This window comes from Penaeus monodon, chromosome 6 (assembly GCF_015228065.2).
Source record: "Penaeus monodon isolate SGIC_2016 chromosome 6, NSTDA_Pmon_1, whole genome shotgun sequence".
NCBI classification, from domain to species: domain Eukaryota; kingdom Metazoa; phylum Arthropoda; class Malacostraca; order Decapoda; family Penaeidae; genus Penaeus; species Penaeus monodon.
In genome coordinates this window covers 185,025-192,524 of record NC_051391.1, presented here as the reverse complement: position 1 = coordinate 192,524, position 7,500 = coordinate 185,025, and the positions used below count along the sequence as shown (strand labels likewise).

Genomic DNA, 7,500 nt, shown 5'->3' with positions numbered 1-7,500 from the left:
GGGAGATCGGCATTTGACAATATTTTAAACACATAAAAGACATGAGAGCTGAAAATATAAATTTAACAATTGTTAAATTGTTAAATTTAACGATTATGCGGAAATATGTCTATTAAATATAACAATTAAATATGTCAATCTAAATTAATGAGACGCACAAAATTATAATAAACATTATAGATGTGTGTGTGCGTGTGTGCGTGTGTGCGCGCGCGCGCGCGCGCGCGCGTGTGTGTGTGTGTGTGTGTGTGTGTGCGTGCGTGAGTGCGCGCGCGTATGGGCGCGACAGGATCTGCACGTGCGTGTGCGTGTGCATATCTCCCAACCGTCTACCTTATAGTTGATCGCACAAACATAACCCGTTAGACAGACCGACATTCCACGGAGTGTACATTCATCTGCCTCATAATAACAAACTTGCGCGCCAGATGAAAAGTTCTGCTTCAGGCAACGTGGAAAGGATACAGCGCAGGGACGCGATGTCATTTCTGGAAGCTGAATGTGTATTCATCTGTGTGTTTGTCAATTTGCGTGTATCTGCATTTAAGAAATAGACTATAGATAGTAGAGAGATAGAAAGATGGATAAATAGACAGATGGATAGAAAGACTTTTCACTTTGGCTTATTCAGAAAATCAGGAACCCTCATTCTATCACGGAAGGCGAAGTTGATTTCTTTTCGTGCCGATGTTTTTGCCATCTCCCTCTCCTCTCTCTCGTTCCTCCATCGTTATTCCCTCTCTCTGCTGTCGTCAGTTATATATTTTGCTTCTCTGCATCCTTTTTGCATTCTTGATTTGGGCAGATTTGTTTTCAAAATCAGGCTTCAGTGGAAAGTTTCTCACGAGGTCTGTAAAACGGAACTGTGGCCGCCATTCGCAAAAATCGCTCTTTTTCTCTCTTTCTCCGTGTTGAAAACGTTTTTTGTATAAAGAAAACTCAAGATACTTAGTTGCTTAATAATCTTTGAAACGTTGGGTGTAACGATGAACGTTCTTATGGTAAATTTTGCCATTTTTCTCCTTCTCGCTTCGAAAACAAAATGGCGCCGTCGCTGATGAAAGGTTTTTCTTACGATTTTTAAATTTACTTTTGCAATTTTACGTTTTTCTTAATAATGAATATGAAAATTAGGTAGCTGTTTTTTTTCGCCCATTTTATTTTAGTTTTTATTCCTTATAAGTAGATAATATAATATAAAAATCAATAAATTAAATGTATATACCTTTTAAATGCAAAATCGCGGCACACACAAACGCTGTCGCGCATGCGCACTCGGGCCTGAGGGCAGCAAGGGTCAAGCTCGTGTGTCATTCAAGCTGTAGTGAAATGGATACGTAATCTTTATGCCTCACACCAGAAAAGCCATGTGTGTCTTCACTTAAAATAAGTCCACTGTCCTCAGCCGACCCCAACAGGTCTACAGCCGTGACAATTGATAAATCGACCTTAGAACACGCTAATCCCACCCTTATTGCTTATAAACAATTCCCATGCTGTCATTCTGTTGTCTCTGTGTACAATTATGTGTTGTTTATACTCAACACGCGCGCGTGTGTGCGTGTACGCGTGTGCACGCGCACGCGTGCGTATGCGCGTGTGCACGCGCGCGCGTGCGTGTGCGCGTGTGCACGCGCGCGCGTGCGTGTGCGCGTGTGCACGCGCGCGCGTGCGTGTGCGCGTGTGCACGCGCGCGCGTGCGTGTGCGCGTGTGCACGCGAGCGTGTGTGTGTGCACGCGCGCGTGTGCGTGTGCACGCGCGCGCGTGCGTGTGCGCGTGTGCACGCGCGCGTGTGCGTGTGCGCGTGTGCTCGCGCGCGTGTGCGTGTGCGCGTGTGTGTGTGTGCACGCGCGCGTGTGCGCGTGTGCACGCGCACGTGTGCGTATATATATATATATGTATATATATATATATGTATATATATATATATGTATATATATATATGTATATATATATACATATATATATGTATATATATATATATATATATATATATATGTATATATATGTATATATATGTATATATATATATATATATATATATATATGTATATATATATATGTATATATATATATTGGGTAAAATCAGTCTTTACTCCCATACCTAAAAAAGGTGACGCACTCCAATGCAACAATAATAGGACAATTGCCTTAATAAGTCACAGCAGCAAAATTTTGTTGAAAATTATTGCTGAAAGAATGAAGTTGAAGTTAAGAGAGGAAATTGCAGACGAACAAGCAGGTTTTCGCCCTGGAAAAGGTACCAGAAACCAGATTCTAAATTTAAAATTGATCATAGAGAAAAACAGAGAACATCAAAAGACCTATACCTGTGTTTCATCGATTATGTGAAAGCTTTTGATACTGTTGATCACGATATCCTCTGGAATAACATGTACGATATGAAGTTTCCAAAACACATCATCCAATTAATAAAAGCCTTGTATGACCAACAACAAGCAGCTGTAAGAACCACTTATGGGTTAACAGAATGGTTCGAAGTCAAACAAGGAGTACGACAGGGTTGCATTCTGTCTCCGCACCTCTTTAATATATATTCTGAAACAATTATGAGAGGTGCTCTAGAGAATTTTGAAGGAACTGTGGATGTTGGAGGATACAAAATACAAATCTGAGGTACGCCGATGATATAGTTTTGATTGCCAGCAGTATCACTGAACTACAACAACTACTAGATAAAGTTAGAGAAGCAAGCAAAAAGGCTGGCTTATTTAAGCCAAGGAAAACTAAAGATATGAAGTTAAAGAAACGCAATGAACAATGATGGAAAACATGTTACAATCAATAATATTGTGAAATGTGAAAAGAGTTCATATCTTACTGTTTTAATAATAATATATTTGATACGGAGATAAAAAAAGAATTAATTCCAAAACACATTCTCAATAAAATAAAGACCGAACATACCTTAGGACAAATGAGGTTAATGATTTTGTTTTCCCAATTGATCATATGGTTCTGGGGTTTGGGTTAATAGATAACAAGAAGATAAATTTTGAAATGTGGTTGTTAAACGGGGTATGGTATTAGTGGACCAGAGAAGAAAAATGAATAATCAAAAATAAATTGGTAAAGACCGATTCTTAATCTTAAAGAATTAAAGTTATGGTCATGAATGAGAAGTAAAAAAGTATGAAATGTGCAGGATTTATAAAAGAGGAAACAAAGACACCTGAGCACAATATAAAGATATTGAGGCTTGGATTATAATGGAAAAAAAAGCTTAAATGATTAGTGGTAAGGGGGAATCAGTTTTCAAATCATATATTGATTTGTATATATATATAATGGTTAAAATATATAATATATTTATATATGTATATATATATATATGTATTATAAAAGATATATATATATATAGATAAAATTATATATTATATACATAATAAATATATGATAATATGTATAATATAATATTAATATAGTATATAATTGTATATTATATATATAATATATGATATATATATAATATATAATATGCTATTATTTGTGTTTTATATAATGTATATATATATTATAGTATATATATCAAATATATATAATTATTATGCTAAAAAATTTTATATATGTATATATATATATGTTTTAATTATGTATATATATATTGTATATATATATATGTATAATATATAATATGATATAAAATATATATAGTATATAATATATGATGTATATACATAAATATATATATAAGATAGGTATGTATATACCTACAATATATTATATATATATTAAAATATAATAAATAAGATATATATATATAAGATATATGATATAATATTAATATGAAACATATAAATAATATAATAACATATATATAAAATATAATATATATATAATATATATATAATATATAATACTTTAAAATATACATATATATATACAATATAATATAATATATGTAAATATATATAAAATATATATATATATATATAATATATATATAAATAATATAATATTATAAATATATATATATATATATATATTACAAAAATAAATAAATAATACATATATATATATATATATATATATATATATATATAAAAATATATATATATATATATATAGATATATATAATATATATAATAAAAGTTATATAATATTATATATATATTATATATATATACATATATTATATATATATATATGTATATATATATATAAATATATTATATATATTAACATATAAAAAATATATTTATATATATATGATATATATATAAATATAGAATACTATATTATTATGTATTATATATTGTATTATATATATGTATATATATATATATGAATATATATATATGTATATTTTAAATATTGTATAATATATGTATATATATATGTATAGTATATGTATATTTTATATATTATACATACTTATATATATGTATTATATATATGTATGTATATATATTGTATATTATATATATGTATTAAAATGATATATTAATATATGTATGTAAGAAATATGTATATATAGAATGTATATGTATATATAGTATAATGTAATGTATATAATGTATATATATGTATATATTGTATAATCATGTATAATATGTATATATATTATTATAGGTATATTTTGTTTTATATATGTATTATATAATATATATATGTATATATATATATATATGTATGGTAAACACGGATCTCGGAAAGGAATGGGCCACCAGTACTCACTCAAGAGCATCACATGAAAATACAATTAAGTATCATGCTGGACCACGGGGCCCTCAGACATGAACCTACGTTAAAGAAGAAGTATATATGTATATATATATTATGTATATGTATATATATATATGTATATGTAATATATATGATATATTATTTTATTATTTGTATATTAATGTATATATTGTATATATTGTATATATATAATGTATAATATGTATATATATATATGTATAATATATGATATATATATGTATATATAATGTATATATTATAGTATATAATGTATATATATTATGTAATATTATGTATATAAAATTATATGTATATATATATATTATTTTATATATTATATTTTTAAAATATATATGTGTGTGGTGTGTGGTGTGTGTGGTGTGTGTGTGTGTTGTGTGGTATTTTGTTATTATATGTATGTATAAATAGTATGTTTTATACATATGTGTGTTGTTGTTGTGGGTGTGTGGTATATAAAATGTATTTATATGTATGTAATATTTTATATTATATAAAATTTTATATTTTAATATATATATATGTATATATAATGTGTATATATATATATTATATAGATATAATTATGCATATATAATATAATGTTATATATATATAAAATATAGGGTTGTGTTGGGGTTTTAAATATTATATTATATATATATATATATATAATATATTATGTGTATGTGTATATATATATATTATATATTTTATAATATATATATATATATAAAATATATATATATATATAATATGGTGTGTGTATATATGTATATATATATTAATTATAAAATATATATAATATTATATATAATATATAAATAATATATATTTTATAATATAATATAATTATATGTGTATATATATATATATATATATATAATATATATATATATATATATATATGAAATATTAAAATTAGCACAACTAACAACATTAACCTTAATAACAACAACAAGAAACTTATACATTTAATTAAACAATAATAATATCCAAGCACTAATGGCAATAATGATTACAATAACAGTAATAAATATAACAACAACAATAAAGAAAAAATAAAATGAAATAATAAAAATAATAAAATAAAATAATAAAATCAATAGTTAATAAAAAAAAAAAAAAAAATCCTGATGACGTGCCCCGCCCATGATCACCTAACCCCCCCCCCCCCCCTTCCTCCTCCTCCTGCTCCCCCCCCCCTTTTTCTTTTCTTTGTCTTCTTCTTTTCCATCTACGTTCTGTTTTCTCTCTCTCTCTCTCTTTCCTTTTTCTGTTTCTTCCTCATTCCCCTTTTTTTCTTCTTAATTTTTTGTCTTTTTTTTATATTCTACTGCATTATTTTCTTCTTAATTCTTTTTTTCTTCTTCTCCTTCTTCATTCTTCTTTCTCTTCTTTTTTCCCTCATCATTTTCTTCTTATTTTTTTTTTCTTCATCATCACTTTTCTTTTTCTTCTTCATCAGTTTTCTTCTCCTCCTCGTCCTCCTCTTCCTTCTTTCTCCTTCTTTCTCCTTCTTTCTCTTCTCCCCTTTTTTTCTTCTGCTGCTTTGCTATTTTTTTCTAAATTTTTCTTTTTCAAGATATTGTTCTTATTCTTCATTGTTATCATAATTATCCTTATCACCACTAATCATCGTTATTATCACTAATTACCATTATTATCATCACTAATTTTACTTCAATTGCTTTTATTATTGCCATTGTCATTTTTATCTTATTTCACAAATAATACGACTTTTATCACAGTCCTTATCATAATAAGTATTATATTTTTATCAATCATCGCCTTTATCTTATGTCGACACTTCATCATCAATTTCCACGCCTAATTACAAATATCATGGGGAAAAAGACATGATAATCATATCACTGCATTACCATATATGTCCAAACCTAATTACAAAATCCCCCAAAATAAAAAAAATAGATTAAAAAAACAGGAAAAACACGTCATTATCGCTAACGCACGATGACGTATGATAACGTACGATAAGACGGTGCGGGGTATTAAGACATCCTTCAGGTGCCTGATGTACGATAATTGGCCGGTGCGTGCGAGACTCTTCGTGACGGAGATTTGTATCGTTTCTGATAACCTGCTTTTGTGGTTTTTATTTTTATTTATTTATTTATTTACTCGTTTATTTATCTATTTATTTGTTTTTTATTTATTTGTTTGTTTATCTCTATTTATTTGTTTGTTATTTTATTTTTTCAACTATTTACTCATTCATTCATTTATTCATCGATTTATTTGCTTATTTTTATAATCTATTTACTTATATTGATATTAATTTAGAACAAAAGCAAAATATTGAATGTTGTTGTGTATGGAATTACTACTATTCTAATTTTCTCTGATAATTACTTTTATTACGGTCATTACTTCTATAAAACTGGTCCTGATAATAACAAACATCTTAGGGAAGGCCAAGAACCATCATCATCATCATCATCATCATCATCATCATCATCATCATCATCATCATCATCATCATCATCATCATCATCATCAGCCATTGAGGTCCGTTGCTGGACGTAGGCCTTCCCCAACTGTCTCCATTCTGCACGATTGCTGGCATCACGGTGCCAACATTTTCTGAAGGCATCGAGATCGTCACGCCATCCGGTCTTCTGACGTCTGGCCTTGAAGAGGTAAATCCCTTTCTCCTTGATTCGTTTGGCTGTGGCGTGGTCAGAGAATCTTACTTTGATAATGTAGTTTGTTTTCATGATGTAGATATCTTCTACTTGGGCTCCCGGGAAGGAAGATGTTTTTTCCCTTTTTC

At 28.5% G+C, this 7,500-nt stretch overlaps 1 protein-coding gene across 1 annotated transcript in view; it reads right to left on the bottom strand.

The window, feature by feature from the left end:
* LOC119574713 (mitogen-activated protein kinase kinase kinase 7-like) overlaps positions 1–7,444 on the bottom strand; it is an 8,574-nt gene extending 1,130 nt beyond the window's left edge. The window contains exons 1-2 of the mRNA XM_037922116.1: positions 7,306–7,444; positions 1–48 (exon numbers count right to left, since the gene is read on the bottom strand). The exon at positions 1–48 is cut by the window's left edge and continues 14 nt beyond it. Of these exons, the coding sequence (XP_037778044.1) occupies positions 1–48; positions 7,306–7,444 (187 nt within the window). The remainder of the gene's footprint in view (positions 49–7,305) is intronic.
* Positions 7,445–7,500: the final 56 nt, after the last annotated feature.